The sequence below is a fragment of the Podarcis melisellensis genome (assembly GCF_964234715.1).
Source record: "Podarcis melisellensis genome assembly, chromosome: 8".
NCBI classification, from domain to species: domain Eukaryota; kingdom Metazoa; phylum Chordata; class Lepidosauria; order Squamata; family Lacertidae; genus Podarcis; species Podarcis melisellensis.
In genome coordinates this window covers 55,252,097-55,272,530 of record NC_138540.1, presented here as the reverse complement: position 1 = coordinate 55,272,530, position 20,434 = coordinate 55,252,097, and the positions used below count along the sequence as shown (strand labels likewise).

The 20,434-nt window shown below is 42.1% G+C and overlaps 1 protein-coding gene across 2 annotated transcripts in view; it reads left to right on the top strand.

Annotated features, from left to right (window-relative positions):
• GLG1 (golgi glycoprotein 1) overlaps nucleotides 1–20,434 on the top strand; it is a 63,678-nt gene that overhangs the window by 25,645 nt on the left and 17,599 nt on the right. For both annotated transcript variants that reach the window (XM_081922778.1, XM_081922779.1), the window contains exons 4-13: nucleotides 4,435–4,650; nucleotides 5,166–5,369; nucleotides 6,022–6,093; nucleotides 7,215–7,398; nucleotides 11,152–11,366; nucleotides 15,277–15,398; nucleotides 15,800–15,901; nucleotides 17,448–17,601; nucleotides 19,224–19,361; nucleotides 19,859–19,945. In XM_081922778.1, coding sequence (XP_081778904.1) covers nucleotides 4,435–4,650; nucleotides 5,166–5,369; nucleotides 6,022–6,093; nucleotides 7,215–7,398; nucleotides 11,152–11,366; nucleotides 15,277–15,398; nucleotides 15,800–15,901; nucleotides 17,448–17,601; nucleotides 19,224–19,361; nucleotides 19,859–19,945 — 1,494 coding nt within the window. The remainder of the gene's footprint in view (nucleotides 1–4,434; nucleotides 4,651–5,165; nucleotides 5,370–6,021; nucleotides 6,094–7,214; nucleotides 7,399–11,151; nucleotides 11,367–15,276; nucleotides 15,399–15,799; nucleotides 15,902–17,447; nucleotides 17,602–19,223; nucleotides 19,362–19,858; nucleotides 19,946–20,434) is intronic.

The following is a 20,434-nucleotide window of genomic DNA, read 5'->3' as shown; positions in this document are numbered from 1 at the left end:
CTTGTTGAAATGAACATATCAAAAGGGAATTATTAATATGTTTTAAATAGTGCATAGCAGAACAGCAGCAAGCTGTGAGATCTTTCGTTGTGTACTTTTCTAAGGCTATTTTAATTGATGGAATGGGTGGACCACCAACTTTTACTGTAGATCTAGACCATCCTGTACTTGCTAGCAAGAAAGGTACACTAGAGAAATATATTCTGGAAAACAAACAGGTGATGTCTGTGGATCAAAGTACCAACTGGTATGCTAACTGCATCGTCTCCTGGGAGTTTCAGGATTCAGGAAAATGTCTAGAATTGTTCGTCCATCCTCTGAAAACTCTTTCTATAAAATGTAGTCTCTAAGGTGGCGTTGTAACACTGTTACTGTGCTCACAAATTCTAAAGTTAAAAAAGGATTGCTATGTTTACTTGAAGAGCTTCAGTCATTCACAGTTTCATAATTGTTTGTATAATTGCTGGAAGTGTTTTCCTTCAGGTCATTAGCGCACTGATGCATTTTCCAGTAAAACACTTTTCTTAATATCGCTCCATTGAGGCAGTTTTCCGAGCACTATTTTTCTGAGGGCCACTCATAGCTTTCCTTCTCTTCTGATTCAAGGTAGTGATGGCAAGACTTTTTAGAGGCCCCATTGGTGAAAGCGCGCCTTGGGTTACAACCTGTTTGGGTTTACAAACGGACCTCCAGAATGGATTATGGTTGTACCACTATAGTACCACTATAAAGTACCACTATAATGAGAAAACAAAACTCATGGTGAAAAATCTAGATATACAAGAAAGCAGATTTAGAAGCAGAGACAGGACTTACCGGTAAAGTAACAAATAGAGCAAAATATTTAGGAATTTGGATCACTATGAAAAATATTAGTTTATAAAGAAGATAATTATGTAAAGGTATGGAAAGAAATTTTAAAAAAAATAGAGATCTGGAGTAAATTAAACTTTTGCTGTGGGGAAGAATATCTTCAATCAAAATGGTCGTCTTACCAAAAATGAGGATCCATTCCGATCCTCAATGGCCTCAACTGCTTTAAAGAAGGGCACAGATTTTTGGCTAAATACATATGGCAGAGCAAAAAAACACAGAATTAAATTTAAATTACTAACAGAAGTCAAAGATAGAACAGGGTTTAGAATGCCAGATCTTAGGATTTATTATGAAACTGCTTGCCTGGTTTGGCTCAAGGATTGAATGATATTAAAGAATACCAAATTATTGGACATCGAGGGCTGGGATAACATAGTAGGTTGGCATGGTTATTTGGGCTACAATAAAATTAAAATTCATAAGGCATTTTTAAATCACATTATTGGGAAAGCTTTATATGAAGTATGAAACAAAGGCACAGGAATAAGCTGGTTGCAATTATTATTATTATTATTATTATTATTATTATTATTATTATTTATTTGTATCCTTCCCATCTGGCTGGGTTTCCCCAGCCACTCTATGCGGCTTCCAACAAAGATTGAAAATACATTAAAATGTCACACATTTAAAACTTCCCTAAACAGGGCTGCCTTCAGATGTCTTCTGAATGTCAAGTAGTTGTTTATCTCTTTGACATCTGATGGGAGGGCATTCCACAGGGCAGGGGCCACTACCGAGAAGGCCCTCTGCATGGTTCCCTATAGCTTTGCTTCTCGCAGTGAGGGAACTGCTAGAAGGCCCTCTGCACTGGACCCCAGTGTCTGGGCAGAACAATGGGTGTGGAGATGCTCCTTCAGGTATACTGGGCCGAAGCTGTTTAGGACTTGAAAGGTTAGCACGAACACTTTAATTGTGCTCGGAAACGTACTGGGAGGCAATGTAGGTCTTTCAGGACTGGTGTTGTATGATCTCGGTGGCCGCTCTCAGTCACCATTCTAGCTGCTGCATTCTGGATTAGTTGTAGTTTCCGGGTCACCTTCAAAGGTAGCCCCACATAGAGCGCATTTCAGTAGGATATTGCAGTGGGAGATAACTAGAGCATACACCACTCTGGCGAGACAGTACCACCAACTGAATGCAATCTTTGAAAAATATAAAAAAAACCAATGGATATGATATTAAATCTCAGAATTAGATAAAGAATTGATCACAAATGATGAAAAAAATCTGTCCAAAATGTATGAATTATTATTAAATTGGCACAAAGGACGAAGAAGTTAAAGAGGTTATGGTTAAGTGGGCCCAATATTTTGGTTATTCAATTGAATGAGAAAAATGGGAAAATTTATGGAAAAGAACATAAAGTTTATAGCATATTACACAATAAAGGAATGTTTTTTTAAAAAAATGATGTACAGATGGTATCTCACACCCTTGAAATTGGCTAAAATATATAAAAAATACTAGTGGAAAGTGTTGGATGTGCAATCACAATGAAGGGAACTTTCTCCATATGTGGTGGACGTGCCCTAAAATAAAAAAAAAATTGGCACAGTATTTACGATGAACTAAAGAAAATGCTAAGATTTACTTTCCCAAAGAAACCAGGAATGTTTTTATTGAGCCTAATAACAACAGACATCCCAAAAGATAATAAAGGAATATTTTTGTATGCGGTTACTGAGCCATAATAGTAATTGCTAAACATTGGAAAAGTACTATAATACCAACAAAAGAAGAATGGATTTTGAAATTCTCAGAATACCTCCAACTGGTTAAACTTACAGGTCTAATAAGAAAGTATTCAAATAAGAGAATAAGGAGAGAGTGGGAAGTCTTTATAAATTATATGAAGAGAAGTGATTCCCAGAATTATACTTGGCTTAGCTTAGAATAAAAATCTCATAGGTAATAAAAATGTTTCTCCAAAATTTAATCATTACAGATAACCAGTGATATGAGAAGAATGAACCACATGGAGTTAGCTGGAAGTCATCTTTTTTCCTAACCCCATTTCTTTTTAGCTTCTTTCTTGAAGTGAATATTTTCTTTTTCTTAGGAGAATATAGTGTCTATATTCTTATCTGTAGTTTTTGTTATCATCACTGTATTTATGTGGAGTTTTTTGCTTTGTATGTTTCTGGTTTGGTTTTACATGTTTGTTTTATTTATTGTTTATTAGTATGACGCATAAGTGTACATAAAGTATTTAAAAAAGAGAAAGAGAGGGAGAGGGAGCAATGTATCAGTGCTCAGATTCCAAGCATAGTGACCTACCCTTTTTCAGACCTAGTTGCATTCTGTAAACAGGTGACCAGTGGGGAAGGTCTTGAAATTTATTTGCTTTTTTTAAAAAATTCTATATTGCCTATTTCTCCAAAGAAACTCAAACGTAATCTCATTATCCACTCAAATTAATGTTAACAATATTCAACCTGTTTAACTAGTTCCAGCAGCATAAGAGTAACATTGAGCTGAGCCAGCAACAAATGAATAATTACCCAAAGTTCTTTTTGTCGTGTGTGGTTTTTTCTACTCACATGTGCAATGATCTTTTAAGGATTTTCTCCAAAATTTTGGGATGGGTGGGAACTGTCGGTAGATTGTCACAGTAGGATGGGGAAATCCCAACCCAGATTGTCATTCAGCCAGAAGCTTACTGAATTACCTTGGCCAGTCACATGGTCTAGTTCTGAGCTGCCTCAAAAAGTTGCTGTGAAGATGAAAAGAGAGAACTGTCTTAAGCTTCCTGGAAGAAAGAAAGGACATAAATGTAATAAATTTGATGGATTGTGTAAACTTGACTTAAAGCTTGATCCTCTGAAAAAGCACACAGTATCTCAGTCCCTGCTCTATTTAAGACTATGCTCAGAATATTGGTTTCCAATACCAGCCCTGAGCAGCTTTTCTCCATTTCATATCTAGTTGTCTTTATCATGCTGATATTTCAAAGGAGAAAACTGCAGACTACACTTTATTCTCTGATTTAAAAAGCCACGTGTAATTACCCCTCATACATGAGAGATTGCAGGAATGCTGCTATGTCACTTGCAGCTATTTCTGAATGTGGAAGATCGACTTTTATTATTGGATTAAGCTACTACAGCCATGTGGTTACAGTGGCTACCAGAAGATTAAATTCAAAACAGCTTTCAAGTAACTGAATGATACAGGCCCTGGCTACATTTGAGACTGACTCCTGACTGCCCTTGAGCACCGTATTTTGTATGTAGAGTCTAACAATGACATCTTAAGTTATTGAGTGATTACAGCTTGCTTTCATGGTCCTTTTAGTGTGGAGCTTGCAAAATTTATGTTCATTTTTGCTTTTAGGGTGAGGTGTGAGGGTTGACACCCCACATTTTCCATTCTCCAGGAACCTTTAGGGAATAAACAGTTGGCTCTCCTTTTCCATCACCTTTTCTGAAAATTGGTGTCATTGTTTTTATAAAATCTATTTATATTGGGAAACACCCTGAGTAGGCAGTAAATAAAATGATCTGCAAATGCCAAATGAAATACAGGCTTCTTTTTATCATGGGTCTTTCTGGACAGATCAAAGAGTGTGCTGATGAGCCTGTTGGGAAAGGTTACTTGGTGTCCTGCTTGGTAGATCACAGAGGAAACATCACTGAATACCAGTGTCACCAGTACATCACCAAAATGACAGCCATAATTTTCAGTGATTACCGCCTGATCTGTGGCTTCATGGATGACTGCAGAAGTGATATTAACATCCTGAAGTGTGGCAGCATTCGTCTTGGAGAAAAGGTAATTCTGTTACAAAGTGATTCCATGTCCATTAAATTGGAGGTGGGAGGGAAGAGGATATTGTCTCATTAGAATCAATGTTGCTCCGAAGAAGCCAGTTGAAGTGTGACCACGTTCTATGGTCAGCATTTTAAATTACTATCCTATCTCCCTGTGATTTTATACCAGTGCTAGGCAGAAGGAATGTTTCTTGTGTGAATGAATCTGGGCTGTCCTCTGGAAGGGGCACACCCTGGGAAAGTGCTTTTAGCCTTTGGTAGATTGAGAGTACCTTCAAATTTAGGTCAACTGCATGCTCTTTCAGGCTCAGGTATTTTATTGAGATACAGTGGTGTTTTCAGCTGCAGACTTTCTTGGGGCGGGTGGAGGACAGAAATTCAGGACCACAGGTGTACTGAACTGAACCATGTTCTTTCAATGTAAGACATGCTTCTGTAGGCTCCTAATGCAACATGCAGAGAAGAGCTAGATGGAAGTGTGTCTTGCTGCTGCTTAGCTTCTTTCTCTTCTTTCAGGATGTCCATTCTCAAGGAGAGGTGGTGGCCTGCCTGGAGAAAGGATTGGTAAAGGAGGCAGAAGAGATTGAGCCACGAATAAAGGTCTCAGACTTGTGCAAAAAGGCTATTCTCCGAGTAGCTGAACTCTCCTCGGATGATTTCCACTTGGATCGGCACTTATATTTTGCCTGCCGGGATGACCGGGAACGCTTCTGTGAGAACGTAAGTTGTTGCTTGACATCGTCCTTCCCGTTGGACTAGCATCCATCTCCCCACCCTTTCCCCTCTCGCCTTGTCATTCAGTAAATGCTCCTACATGTAACAAATTAAGGAATACAAGAGCAGATCTCTCAAAGGTGCACTACAGATAATATAGGCAATATATTGAACTCATTTCAGAAATATGCATGGAAGTGTTAGTCATGAGCATGCACAACATATATAAATGACAGAGGACTTGTAAATCACAAAATGTTGGCCTATGGTAAAATGTAGCCAGTGTGATGTAGAAAATGGAATGCTGAAGTTGGACTGAAGAGATGTGCATATGTGGAGAAGACCCATGGAAATTAATGGGTCCATTACTTTCAGCTGGTCTGCTCTGAATAAAACTTGGTGGGATACAAAACCTGGGTTTTAATAGCCACTTAGCTATCACTCTCATTGAGTGGCCTTAAACAAATAATTTTGCCTAACCTATTTCATGGTTTTGTTAGGGTAAAACGGGGATAATTGCATGTGCCTTTGGTTTGAGGTCCTTGAAGAAAAAGGAGGCTATGAATGTGTTAATTTTTTAAGAAATTATGGATACTAGGATCCTCCTAATATGTTTCCATATGACATTCATGACCAATATTGTTGCTCTGTTTCACAGACTCAGGCTGGGGAAGGCAGGGTGTACAAGTGTCTCTTTAACCACAAGTTTGAAGACTCTATGAGTGAAAAGGTATGTGCCTCTTTCACCTGGCCATTCCACTATCTTTCTTGACCCCAAAGCTTCTGCTTCTTGGTCGCCTCATTTATTTACAGCATGCAATGGATAAGAAACAAATTGGTGGAACGCTCTGTCACAAGGGACTAGGGCCCTGCGGGACCTGACATCTTTCCGCAGGGCCTGCAAGACAGAGCTGTTCCACCAGGCCTTTGGTCAGGTCGCAGCCTGACCCCCTCCTCTGGCAATCTGCACGGAATTTTGCTTGATGGTTGCCATTAATTTGATCTTAATTTGATTTTTAATTAATTTTATAATGAATGTTTTTAGAATGTTGGACTATTTTGATTTTTGTTAGCCGCTCTGAGCCCAGCTTCGGCTGGGGAGGGCGGGATATAAATAAAATTTATTATTATTATTGTTAATGCACAATATGGTGTATTATCTGAGGTTGGTCTGCTCCTGCCTCATCAGGGTGTGGTGGGTGGAGGAGCTCATGGAATCCTGTGTATAGGCTCAGAGCTGTGTTTTTAAAGGTAGCCGTAACTCTGTCTGTGACCTGCTGATGAACTTCCCATCCCTCAGTTACAGAGTTGCCTTGTGTGGTAGCAGTTAAATTGCGTCAATAAGAATTAGCATCTCTGAGGAGGGAGAGCTGCTTTGTTACCTTCTCTAAAGGCATGTGCGTTTTTCTTTGAGATATGTTGTTACATTCCTGAGAGACGGCGTTTTGAGTAAAGTGCAGACAAAGCATTTTATTGATCATTATTCCAGGTGTAATGCCCCATTGCTTCCTCAACGCTTTGAGCAGTATATGAGCAATAAATAGCAAATTGAAATGACAAGCTATGCTTGTGGTTGAAATGCTTTAAGAACGCTGCACTTTTGCTCCCCACGATTATTTCCCTTCCTCCTCCTGTAGGTTGCCTTGGATTTTCTAGAAATAGTGATGCATTTGAAACTAGCAGCGATGTATTCTATTTCTAGCAGTGGCTTGTTCTGAAAATTCAAGGCCAGCGGATTTTCTGTTCTACTCCTTTTGTCCAGTGTGAGCCAAATTACCTCTGGGTGACAAAAGAATGCTCCCTTGATGTTCCTTTGATCAGTAGCACAAGATATTTGATTGTTTTCCTCAGTGTCGTGATGCATTGACAACCAGGCAAAAGCTGATAGCACAAGATTACAAAGTCAGTTACTCATTGGCAAAGTCCTGCAAAAGTGATTTAAAGAAGTACCACTGTAATGTAGAGAACCTTCCTCGTTCCCGAGAGGCCCGACTATCCTACCTGCTAATGTGTTTAGAATCTGCTGTGCATAGAGGTAAGAGATATTTTTCCCTTATTCCTCCAATTGCTTATATCTGATAAATAATTTGTGAAATGAAAAGTTGTGTAATGGGGGTTTTCAGGGCGTTATTGAAAGAAAATGGACATGGCAAAATAATGTTTTTGGAGAATGTCTTTGGGCATTAGGATTCTGCTAGTTATCCATTACTCCATAGTTCTGCATCCCTGTCTCCCTTGTGCAACACCTTCTCTGTCTGTCCTTGCTTCCCTCTCCTCCCCCTGAGCCTTGACGCTTGATGTTTCAGCTTTGCTTCTTTGCATGAGGCTGGTTCTAGGTCAGACAGTTAAGTGAAGCATGTTAAGGGGCTCGCCTGTCTTATGTCAGCAGACCATTCACAGTTGCCCAGGAGAAAGAAGGTCTAGCTGTTCTGTTGTATTCTCTATCTTGCCGTTCCATAATACAACATGGGCTTAGTTCTCATGGAGAGCGATGACAGCTGTGACTGCTGTTGCAGGTGGCGGCTCACTTGATGGCATGATCCCCTGTGAAAATAAATTCCTATACCTAGAAAATGAGTGTGCCATGGTTAAAATTCTTCTTTCGGACGTGTTAGTTTTCCTTTCTGCAGAGAATGTTTCATATGGGGGATCATTCATCATGTGAGCCCCATCTGCAGTCTGAAGTGGCACAGCCCAAGCACAGATTTACCACAGCCATCAGAACTATTAGGCCTTACCCAGATTCTAATCAGAATGCTACACTTGCATGATTAATCCCATCTCTCTGGAGAGCAACAGAGCAAGTCAGCTTTCTTTGATGTGTTCCTAGCATGCATTTCTTCTAGGTTAGAAGAAAACAACAGTAGCCACTGAGGGCATGCTTAGCGCTTACACTATCAGGCCAGTCTTAAACGATTCCGCTTCAATACATTTGGCACCTGCAAAAGTTTTGGGGTATTCAAATGCTTACTTTCCAGTCAGTGCATGTCCTGGAACTTCTGCTTAATCCCAGAACTTTTCATACCAAAAATGTTGGTGGTGGGGTTTGTTTTTGTACTGGGTTTGTTGTGCTATAGCTCCTCCAGACAGCAATTATGTGGCATTGCAGAACAACTAATAAAGCAGAATAAATCCACCACTAAAGCATCTTTATGGTGCCAAGAACATGCTGCAGAATTCACTGACAAAAAAACACGTGTCCATAATACCAGACCATTGATCCAGCTAGTTCACTATTATCTGCACAACAGCTGGCTCCCCAGGGTTCTCAGTGACATCAGTCTATTAAATGTAACTTGTTAATATTTGCTGATGGACAGACCTCTAAACTATAAAAGCTATAGCTATTATATAACACCAACTTCATATTTTCAAAGTTACATTTGAATCTAATTGATTCACACCTGAGCCAACATATACATTATTTAGGCTGTAACAGACTGACTCCCTTTGGTGCAGAGGTGGATATCCTTTTTATTGTTGAGGGCCAAGTGTAGTGGAAGGTGCTCCATTCCAGTAGGTGTGGCTAGAGCCAGTGATGGTTGGGGCCATTCACACAAACATAGACACACTCCATGGGAAAGACAAACACAGAGAGTTTACCCTCCTTCCATGTGCCATCATCTTCATCACAACCAAGCTTTTCCCAGCTTGCCAAGCAATTGTGTTGGTAATAAGGGGCAGAGGGAGTGTGATTTACATGGAGAAGACATTGTATGGGCTTGCGGGAGCATGAATTTGGGGAGGCAGCAATTTGAGGAAGGGAGTGAAATGGAATGTGGCTGTATGGAAAACTCTGAGGGCTCTGGGTTTGCTGACATGTGCTTTGAAGACTGTTTCTGTCTGTAGTGTCAAGCGTAGCTTAGTGCATTCCACTGTTGTCCTCTAGAAGCCTGATAGGAATGGCAGAACAGGCTCCTTTTCCAAAGCACAAGGCCATGTCTGCAAGCTGTTCTGCGCTGAATAGCTCTTAGCCAAGGGAGAAGCCATCTCATGCCTTTGGGCATTCTCTGAATGGGTAATATTGTGGACAACCTATTTGCTTAGTTACTTCTCTGCTGTGACGGACCACACTCAAGTCTTTACACCAGGGAGCTTTTGAGCAATTCACTAAAGATGTTAAAGTTAATGTTCATAGTTTTTATTCTTTCCAAGGAAAAGTAAATGTTAGTATCTTTCTGCTTGACATAGCTGAGGAGAAGTGTGGGACTCCCCTTGAGTTCCCCCCTGGCTTGATGGTTTGGCATAGAGATTCCATTCAAACCGGTCAGGTGGCCTTGGGGGAATATCCAGTAAAGCTGGGTGTTTTTCTCTAGCTGTGGTTCACTTTCTGCAAACTCAGCATGTTGCATTTGGCAGTGTGTGATCTTGATAGTCTCTGTTTTCAGGTTGTGGTGTTCTTTCCCCCCACCTGCAGAGCTCTAAAAGCATTATTAAACACAGGGGTGGGCAACCTTTTTTTTTTTAAAAAAAATCATCAAGTCCTGCATTTCCTCATAAATGTTGGAAGCCACATGCTGGTGGTTGGTGGAGTTGATGATCAGCAGAGGCAAAGACAACATGTTCTGGACTGCTAATTCAGAGTAAAGGCTGCCCTTGCTTCAATTTTATCATAGCTACTGCAGATTAGAATCCTATGCAGGTCTTTTCAGAAATAAACCCCACTAAGTTTGATGGAGATACTCATTTATACAGCTTTCCCCCTTAAACCATGCAACCAGGAAAAAAGCAGTGTGTGTGTGCGTGTGTGCGCGCAACTCTGATCAAATGAACAACTCTGATCAAATGAAAGCAACAACTCTGATCAAATGAAAGGGTAGGACAGCTTCAGGAGAAATTGGGGGCTGCATAAAATGGTCCTCAGACAGATGGTTGCTCACCAGTGAATAGATGGATAGGCAACCAGTGGTCCAGAAGGACCTGTTTTTTCTACCTGCTGTGGTTTGTTAAACCTACTGCTAAGACATCTTTCTCTAAATCAGAACAGTTATTATCCCTTTATGAAGTAGTCTAGAAATGTGTGGCAGCATTCTTTTATATATGCAGGGCAGGCTTAAAAGGCAGTGGGTGCCACCACCAGCACCCTGCTAGTCCTGAGATAGAAAATATTTGTGTTGAGTGCCAATTTTTTCTGACTTCTCTGCTGAAGAAAGTCAAAATCAATATAATCAAGTTACAGTACTCAGAAATGAGAATATTTTCTCCTTGTATCTTTTGCTACTGACTAAAGGAAGGATGACAAGCTGCACACATCACTGAAGACCTATCATTGATCCCTGGAAGTCTTGTTCAGCTCCTTTTCTCTCCCTGGCCTTCCCCTTCACTGCTTTGGCAATTTATTCCATTGCTGCTCACATGCTTCAAGCACAGTGTATCCAATAGATTAAAACTGGTGTTCTTGTAAAGGATATTGTGCACATGTGCGCAGAGGAGGCACAGTTCTGATGGCAATGCACACCCCAGTGCAACCTGGTGTTTTCTCTGATTGCCTGTGAAGAAATAGAATGCAACCCTGTGATAAGGAGAGGCTGCAAAATAGCTCTGAAATGGAAGAGCTAATGGCAGTAGTGCTTGTGGCTCTTTAGGGATTCCAGCTGCCTGGCACTATCTTCCTTCCCAGTTAGCTCTGAATTTCTGCATAGAATTTGTTTTCTCGATGTGTCATTTGATGTAATCTTTAAAAGCAGAATGGCACTGGTCACACTGATGGGGCTGCATGTACCTTGGCTATGTTCAGTGTCCCTTGGGCTGATGTCTTATAACCTGTATCTACTACGGTGTGCCTTAGGTCGGCAAGTGAGCAGTGAATGCCAGGGAGAAATGTTGGACTACCGGCGCATGTTGATGGAAGATTTTTCACTGAGCCCAGAGATCATCCTCGGTTGCCGCAGTGAGATTGAGCACCACTGCTCAGGACTGCATCGGAAGGGCCGCACCCTGCATTGCCTGATGAAAGTTGTGCGAGGAGAGAAGGGGAACTTGGGAGTCAGCTGCCAGCAGTCGGTAAGGTTGTCATGGGGAGCCTTTTCATGACAGTCTCAACCCCCACATCTGAAATCTTGTTCATTTTTGCCCAGCTGGTTTTAATGTTTTGAACCAGAGCCTTACTTATTGGCACCTTGAGCCAAAGGAAGAATCTCAGGCAACACTCAGACAATCCAAAGTTTCAGCTTGGGCTTCCTAAATAAATGCTTCTCAGAGCACCTGGCTGCCTATATGTGTTCCCCATCCAAAGCGATGCTTCTCAAGGTTTCATGGAGGAGTCTTTCAGTGGCCGGTGGCCATAACAGCCACAGGGAACTTTGGTGTTAAAAGTAGCCCTACCTCTTGAATACCAGATGCTAGGAATAAACATGTGCAGGCCATAGTCAACAGCTTTCAGAAGCCTATGGGTTGTGACTGTTGGAAACAGAGTGCATAACTACATCAGCAGTCTTCAGCCTTGTGGCTTCTGGGTATTCTGGGCTAAAATTCACACCAGCCTCAGCCATTATGGCCATGTAGATGGCACCTGTAGTCCAAAATATCTAGAACGCACCAGGTTGGAGAGGTCTCTTCTAGATGGTCCTTGGTCTGACCCAGTAATACTTCTGTTTTGAATACCTGAATCATTTCCCTGGGAGAACAGAATATGTGGCAATGGATTTTACTGGGAGCAGAAGAATTTGCTTGTGTGTCCTGCCCACTATTTTAGCTTTTGTGGGCTGATGCTGAAGTAAGACCTGAGTTGGGATGCAGGTGGGAGCTGCAGGGAGGCTTTGCCCTCAAAGCCCCAACATCCATTTAGGGGAATCCCAATGAAACAGTTGGCTAGAGCTGATTAAAAAGCTCTATCAACTACTTGTAAAAAGGCTTTTCGGGTAGCTTCAGGCTATTAAACTCAGAAGCTGTTATGTTATTCCAGGCTAACCCACCTTCTTTGTAAAGTAGCCAAGAGGAATGTAATGGGCATAACATATTAATTCAAGCAAAGCTTTTGACCTAATCCCATGTGACTTCTTAAGTTCTTCAGGGGGAAACATGAACTGGAACAACTTAGAGTAAGGAGTTGGATACGCATGGTGATAGAAGAAAATTGGATTGAACTAGGAGACCAGTGACTATTTCTCTCCAGCTCTTAGGCTTCTCATAATATATGCACAATTCATTTTGCATGCATTGGAAGTGTTGTATGCATTTGGGAGGAATTTGGAGTAGCTTCATATTAATTACTTTCCCTAAAACAAATCTAAGCGTAAAAGAAGAAAAGCCTTTATCTTGTAACATGTGATGGTCAGAACATATTTGCATTCTTCTGAAAATATACTGCTGAGGCAGACAAGAATGTACGGTGGCTGCTCAGTCTCTATCCCATTGCATAAAAACAGATTCACGCCTTCCCTTCCACGGGCACCAGTCACTGCATAGAGGCAAAACTTGTGTGTTGAATAGTAAGATTCTAGCCCTTATTGTACATGAAAAACTGAAGATGCAGAGTCAGTGTGTACTTAAAACTAAGAAACCAGAAGGAGATTGGGACAAAGTGGCCGATTCCACTAGTTTAGCCTGGGCTCCCCAATGCAGCACCTGTGGACACCAAATTTTAAATTTTTTAATGATGTTTCTGGCTGGTGTGTGTAGGAGGCCTACTTTTTTGTCTTATTCGTTGGGGTATAGGTGATCTGCTTGTTGGGTTTTTTGGGTGGGGATGTTTCTGAGTATTGCTAGCTTTTCTTTGATATAATGGATACTTTTGTTGCCTGTGACAATACTTTAAAAGGTACCTCTGGGCCCATAAACATTGGAACCTTTGTATAGACATAGGACTTTTTTACTTGGCCCTGTTCTCTGCTTCACTTCATGGCTTCTGATAATCCACCCCATGCCTTACTTGCCAATGCTGCCGATCTTTCTCCTCAAAATCTCATTTTTCCTCTGAATGATTTATTCAGGTTTCACTGCTGGGTAGCATTTTTGGAGTAGTATTGTGCAGGAGCTATGTTCACCCTCCTACCACATCCTTGTTTTTATGTAATTAGTTGTGTTAATCTTGACTGCTGCCAATAGCAAATGCACTAAAAAGCTTGACAGCCTTATAGTTTGGAGGCTGGGGGAGCCCAAGCACATGATTAATGACATTGACACTCTCACCCCCCCCCAAAAAAAAACCCTTCCCTTTTTCTCAATGCTGATCCCAGCATAGCTCACTGATGATTGCCTGAGACAAAATCAGAAAGCCCATCAGGCCATGTGCTTGCTTGCTTCTTTTATATTGGAGATGGCTTGGTGTGATTGTCAGGCTAGATTCCAGGGATCTTCCACCTCAAATGATGAGAGCAGGATAAATAATTGTTTCCCAGGCAGGAACAGATTGTTAGAACATGGCTATTTCCCCCAGGCAGCTTAGCCTCAATTCAGCATTATGACTGCTTTGATGTGTATACTTACACAGTGAAGTTGGGGCTTTGATGCTACTGAACACTCCTCTAGACTTGACACCACTTTACTTGATAGGCTTTGAGGGGGGCATTGCAACACGTGCTGGTGTGGAAAGGCTAAAGTACGGTTGTACTGTTGTGTGATGCAACCTGGCAGTTTGGCTTCTTGGAAAGAGCTTTGCTTGCAAAGAAATGGGAAGTGCCCTGATATCTGCAAATGCTGCCCTGTGGTTCTGTCAAGGGGAGCAAAAAGGCTCTGTGGTCTGTGATGGCTCCATGGCCACATGAATAAATGGCTTTGCCCCATGCCCCCCCCCCCACCCCCAGCATTTCACTAGATTCATCTCAGTTGAGGTTAAGATCAGTGATGTAAACGGATTCCTAAATTTGAAATTGGCTTAATTCCCAGGCTATGAGCTCCACTAGGAAACAATCAGTGCAGAAATCTGCCCATTCTCTGCTCCTCCAACTTTGTAGAGCTTAATTTCCAAGAGTGAGTGTTACATGTTGAAGGAATTCTTAAGCTCCATTGGCTTTTTCTCAGGCCTTTGTGGTGAGATGCCATTTAGTTATGCTGCTTTATGCTGCTGCTGCTTTAGCAAAAAAGCAAAACAACCTGGGTTGCATAAGTCTACCTGCGCTGCTCAAGTCATGCTTCAGTGGAGTCTGAATCCTTGAAAGACCACTTCTCTGCTAGTATACCTTTATGAGCATGATGCTCAACTCAGTCTCAACAGTTGCCTCTTCACCACCCACTCATCACAAATAAAAGCACTAGGCACATGTTCCTAGCCCCAGGCTGTCCTTCGTTACATCAGGCCCCTGTGCCATTTTCTCGGGAAGGCCCCTGTTGCTCATGTACATAACAGAGGCTCTGGGTTTGGGAGATTAGATCCTCCTGCTCCTGCTGTTCTCTTGGCTCTCCTCCCCTTCAGTTTCAGTGGCAAGAAGGCCTGGTGATGTGGCTGGCTGCACAATTCAGCTCTGTGTACTGTCGTTTGGATACTGAAAATAGAACAGGGAAGTCCCCAGAGTTGCAAAATGTCTGGATTGCCCCATGCTGCAGGGATGACCTGACACCTAGGCTTTCTCAGTCATGCCTGCAGTTTCTGGATGCAGATGAGGTGACAGCAACATAAAAACTCTGGTTCTGGCTGAGTCACACACAAGGGAGAATGCTCTTCCATTTGGCACATCTTAGCTGTTTGCCATTAACTGGTCTTGGTTTTGGAAGATAAATCATTTGTTCAAAGGCTGCTTTTCCTTGGCAAACGGTTAGCCCTTTTTTGTGGGGGAGGGAGCAGTTCACATCCATGGGAATGTTTGAAAGATGTTCTCCACTTCAGGAGCTGGTACTGAAATGAGATGGGAAGGGGGCAGAATCCCTTGAGGTTAGCTTTGCAGTTCTGCCAGCGACAGAAGCCAGGAAACCAACTTGCTGAACTGCTCTGCCATTGTTGTTAAACTCTTCCCCCCTCTTCTCTTTCCTCCTCCAGCTTCAAACTCTAATCCAGGAGGCAGACCCTGGTGCTGATTACCGCATTGACAGAGCATTGAACGAAGCCTGCGAATCAGTGATACAAACAGCCTGCAAGCACATCCGTGCTGGAGACCCCATGTAGGTGATGGAGATCCCCTGCTTTTGCTACAGTTTACTGCTGTTTTAGCTTGGGCTGAAAGAAGCCTGTTAAACCTGGGGAAAGAGATGGACTCAAATGGTCTCTTACATAAAGAGAGATGTTGACTTGGGGTGAAAGGGTTTCTTGTGGGCATACAGGCAGACATTTATTACGCAACAGCTTCTCATCGCCCTTACAAATGCAAGCTGTGGGAAAGTACAGGCCAAAGGTAGACCACTATGGAGAAGCACGTGTGCTTTAAAGCATGCAGTTACTCAGCTCCCCCTTTCTACAAATACCTCCTTCCCCTCTCACCAGTGAGATGCTCCTTGTTGCAATGTCTGGTATGAAGGCTCCTGAAGATTGCATATATCAATATAACATGACTTTCTTTCCATAGGATTCTCTCTTGCCTTATGGAACATTTGTATACAGAGAAGATGGTGGAAGATTGTGAGCACAGGCTCCTGGAGCTCCAGTACTTCATCTCACGGGACTGGAAGTGAGTGCTGGGCATGGGGACCCTCAGGGGCCCTGCAGTTCTGTTGCAGGACTTTCTAGCAGTGGCAGTTGGGTCAAAAAGGTCTTGAACTGTGGGGTCATGGGTGGCTTTAATTCTCTAGTCACTAGCTAGAGGTTCAGAAAGAGTTATTTTCATTCACAACTTGGAGTACTTGATGTTTATACACAACCGTTATTCCCCAAATTTCTGTCAATGCCTGCTACAGGAGGGGGAGACAAATTAAAGTAGAGGTTCTGGCCTGGGCATTACCTTCAAGAGCTGCCTCATATTGAATGTACACAACAGGATAATGCCCTCTCACCCCAAATTTCAGCCTCCGCCTAACTATGGAGGGTGTCTCAGTGTAAGCATTGTGTCAAAAGTAAAGTTTCCTGTACTTATGTATTATTAATAGTGTTTTATGAACTGTCAGCTCATTAAGAAAAAAATGTGGTGATGTACAACACCATCAAGTTATAATTATGTTTAAACATCATACGATTATAAAAACATGAAATACAGAACAAATGGCTTAATGCTAACTGACATTCTCTAAACACACTTAAGGCCTTTGTGATTACAGTAGGAACAGCGTTCTAAAGTACTGGTGCCACTATGCTTTTTAAAAACTTTAGTTTGCATAGAAACCAAATGAAAGTATGATAACTGTTGGATAGTTAGGAGGGCTTCTCCAGCTGATCACAGTTAGCTGGCTGGTATAAGAGCATAGGGCCTGTTTCTCATGAGGACATATTTTTTTCTAGTGTAGGGTTTAAATTGTTTTTGCTCCTTAAGAGCAAAATTCTTATGTATGTTCACATTCTTATGTGTACCAATGCACTTTAACATTTGCATAAAATTTTATAGCCCCAAGTGGCTTACAGAAAATCTTCATAATCATATTAAAATCTCAAACTGCAAAACTGTTACACAGTTGGAATTGGTTGCAGTAAAAAAACACAGATATTTTATTGGCGAGACTTTAAATATGTCTCAGTTTTATTACTCAGGTGACTCGCAACTTGTGTGCATTTAACTTGTGCAGTTGATGGCTGACCAGTTGAAATTGCACAAATTAAATGCATGGACGTCTGAGAACTTAAACGCTCTTTTTGCTCATTGTTTTCCCAGCACATAAAGAGCTTTTAAGCTCTCAGACTTGCTTACTGGGCTCTGGGAGGCTCTTGAATGATCTCAGACAGTCCCATGAGATCTTGTGGAAAACTCTTTGCCTTGCCTGGGGGCGGGGGTGTTATAAGACCCATTCAGCACAACAGCTGCAGAAGGTAAGGATAGTCATGTGGGAGAGATTTGACTATACGTGTTTTTGAGTATATGCACTGTCCCTGGAACATAACCCTTGTGCAAATTGTGAGTGACCTGTATGGCTAAATGGAAATTGCACCTATTAAGGTTTTCATTTCTGATTTACTACATTCTAGAGGTGAAATGTTGTGTTGAAGTGAAATGCTGTTAATCTTAGGTGTGTGAAGAAAGGGCATTTTAGAACCTCATGGTGGCTTCACTGATTCTTCTACTTTGACAGACTGGATCTTGTGCTCTACCGCAAGTGCCAGGGAGATGCATCCCGACTTTGCCATACACGCGGCTGGAATGAGACGAGTGAGATGATTCCTCCTGGGGCCATCTTCTCCTGCCTGTACAGACATGCCTATCGTACAGAGGAACAGGGGAGGAGGGTAGGCACCAGTCAGTTGCTATAGCAGTCCTCCTTTATTGGAAAATGAATGTGATTTGGGGGCATGTGCTAGTTTATCTGTGGCTTCAAATGTAAGCTTTGAATATCTCTTAAGGCAGCAGAGAAACTGAGCAGGTGATACTGGGGAAAAGCATGGAGGCAAGCCAACTATAGTCCACTCTACAGGTCACCTGGATGCTTTGCGATAACTAAGTAGGTATAACAAATGGAGACCCCCTGTGCATCTCTTTTAACCCTATGATATTGGGGTTTAATGTTTGAGCCTCTGGAGACTCAAACAGGCGTGCAGGAATTCTCCTAAAACCCTTTAGGAAGAAGCCTCAGGAAACACTTTTGTAGCTAAGGCATGTGGTCTTGCCTCTGCTTTTTGTAGCTGAGGTCAGTGCTGAATATAGTGGGAAATCTCTTCATATGAAGGGTGGAGAAACAAAATAGGTGGCTTGTTGCATGAATGGCTGGTGAAGTTGTGACCACCAGACAGATAATCAGTATCCTGTAGGTGGTAATTAGAATGTGGTTGGTGATGAGCTGAGCTGCATAATCAGGAATTCGTGTGAGTGCAGTTTTTGCTGGGTTGAGTCATTTCAGACTCAGGGGCTGTGGGAAGAAAAAGGGAGTCCATGTGTGAATGCTTCCCTCATGTAAACTTTCTCCACAGGCAGAACTAGCATGTTGGGGAGAAGTGGGGAGTTCTCAAACATCATCTCCCACCACAGCCTGAAATAGTGAAACCTTGAAAAAGGTGCACTGCATGACTTCCTGGCCTTGTATTCTAGTTTATAAACTTAAGCTGGGGAGGAGAGGACAGTCTGCTGCCTCTTCTTCTGCAGCCTAAGTGATACCCACATACCTTTTCCCCTTCCCACCTTCTGAAGGAAGAAGGTGGCTGGTTGCAGCTGTGTGCCTGCTCAGGAAAGAACTGTTGAACAGACTTGGCAGCTGCTCAGTTGCTCTGCAAGTCATTCTCCCTGTGGGGGAGAAAAATGGAGTAGTGCCTTGCTCCTTTTTTTCTGCCTTCTTTTTCTGCCAACATGAATTATGGTGGGTCTCCACTTGCTATGTCTAATTAGTTTTTAGGTTTCAGTAGTAAAATCTGTGCAGGATGCCATGCACAGCTGCCTGTCCCTGGCACCGTTTTCAGAGTACCAAGAATTTTAAATCCCCAAAGAGTCCTTGCCATGCTCTAGCAGATCCTTCTGACTTCTGCTAGCCTGGAGATTTGAGGTTATCCCTACCAATCTAGTACTAGGCTTGTTTGTCTGTATTTTATTGGCTTCTTCTCTTAAACAGCAAGCCAGCCCCTCCACACACGTGATGCCACGGTATCTTGTTCACTTTTTGACAACTTGTTTAGACTTGTCCTTCAATTAAACACCTTCTGTCTGGATGTGGGGACTTGTCCACCTAAGCTGCAGGGAAGGTTAAAAAATATGAGGGGAGGGGCCTGCATGGGAGGCTTGCTCTGGGCCTGTGTGGGAGGTGACCAAGCATAGCATAAAGAGAACTTTACTTTTACTAATGCTGGAAAGAGCACCTTCCTTCCCAGATCTGAGCAGTTGAGGTTGTTCATCTGGAACAAATTTGTACACTTGTTCTTGGCAGCTATCCCGGGAATGCAGGGCAGAAGTACAACGAATTCTACACCAGCGTGCCTTGGATGTAAAACTGGATCCAGCTCTCCAGGACAAGTGCATGATAGATCTGGGGAAGTGGTGCAGTGAGAAAACAGAGACTGGACAGGTATCTCAAAAATTTAAACCAATAATCTCATGTTGAAATTGTTGTATAAGTTAGAAAGCAAAACACATTCACTTTAAATGCCCTGGTTCTGCTATTTCTTCATAAACATTTCTGAAATTTACTAAATTTTAATGTTTCTGTATTTAAAAATTTACTAAATTTAAAAGTTTCTGTATTGCGTTTTGTGCTTCGATTTAGTTTAATTAGTGAAGGGAAGGCACTAAACCCATGTGTGCATCAGGAGAAAGCAAAGCATTGTTTGTCCCAATTTATCCAACCTAGAGCAACCTGGAGTGGTGACTTGCTGATCCCAGGGGTTATGTTGCATTGCAGTGTCACTAAACACCACTTTTAAAGTCCATAGCAGAAGTGTGGTGTTGGTTGGGGTGAAACGAAAGATGTCCCAGAGACATAGCAAGGTGCATTTGGGTGGCTTTCAAGGGATTAATGAGATGAACCCATTTGTTCTGTGTTAAGATTCTTTGTGTCCCCTTTAGGAACTTGAATGTCTCCAGGACCATCTGGATGACTTGGCGGCTGAATGCAGAGACATTGTTGGAAACCTTACAGAGCTGGAGTCTGAAGTAAGTAAGCTTTGTCTGGAAGGGAAAGCTCCAGTATTGTAGTTGTTAGACTTGCACCATGTGAATGGCGTGCTGATTTGTGGGTTGCCCTCCCAAGTATCTTCAAAAGGGTGCCATTTTCATGTATTTGAGTCATCGAAGAAAGAAGGTAAAGTATCAGATCTTAATTGGTTGTCCAGATAAAGTAACTCAAGCCTGATATCATTAGAAAGAAGGAGTATTCATGTAAATGAGTCTTTCTTTCTTTCTTTCTTTCTTTCTTTCTTTCTTTCTTTCTTTCTTTCTTTCTTTCTTTCAGCTGTATGTGTAAAAGTTGTGCCTTTCTATGGCAGGTATCATTTCCTTAAAATGGCTGTGTTTTGGTCAACTCTAGTTAGCTTTTATTTGGGGCAGCAAACTTTAAGGCAGCCTTCCCCACCCTGGCCCCCTCCAGATGCTTTGGGCTTCACCTCTCATCACCCTCGGCCAGCACAGCTGGAAAAGCTGCTT